The sequence below is a fragment of the Cariama cristata genome, unplaced genomic scaffold (assembly GCF_000690535.1).
Source record: "Cariama cristata isolate BGI_N322 unplaced genomic scaffold, ASM69053v1 scaffold35410, whole genome shotgun sequence".
Taxonomy (NCBI): domain Eukaryota; kingdom Metazoa; phylum Chordata; class Aves; order Cariamiformes; family Cariamidae; genus Cariama; species Cariama cristata.
Window position 1 is genome coordinate 1 of NW_009596935.1, and position 239 is coordinate 239.

The 239-nt window shown below is 60.3% G+C and overlaps 1 protein-coding gene across 1 annotated transcript in view; it reads left to right on the forward strand.

Annotated features, from left to right (window-relative positions):
• The first annotated feature begins 9 nt into the window (after positions 1–9).
• Positions 10–239, forward strand: part of FDPS (farnesyl diphosphate synthase) — a 1,897-nt gene continuing 1,667 nt past the window's right edge. The window contains 3 exon segments of the mRNA XM_009708051.1: positions 10–84; positions 181–235; positions 238–239. The exon segment at positions 238–239 is cut by the window's right edge and continues 57 nt beyond it. Of these exon segments, the coding sequence (XP_009706353.1) occupies positions 37–84; positions 181–235; positions 238–239 (105 nt within the window). The 5' untranslated portion in view covers positions 10–36.

The window sequence follows — 239 nt, forward strand, 5'->3', positions numbered from 1 at the left end:
CAGTTCCAAGCCTTTTTCTTGGTGGCTGATGACATCATGGACGCGTCCCTCACTCGTCGAGGGCAGCTCTGCTGGTACAAGAAGGTGAGAGCGTTCGGGGGGTGGCTGTCTGCTGGGGCAGTGTGGGGGGTCCTGTGGGGTCAGGGTGTTTTGTGACACCTCCCTGCCCTCCTGCTGCAGGAGGGGATTGGTCTGGACGCCATCAACGATGCCTTCCTCCTCGCGTCATCTGTCTACAG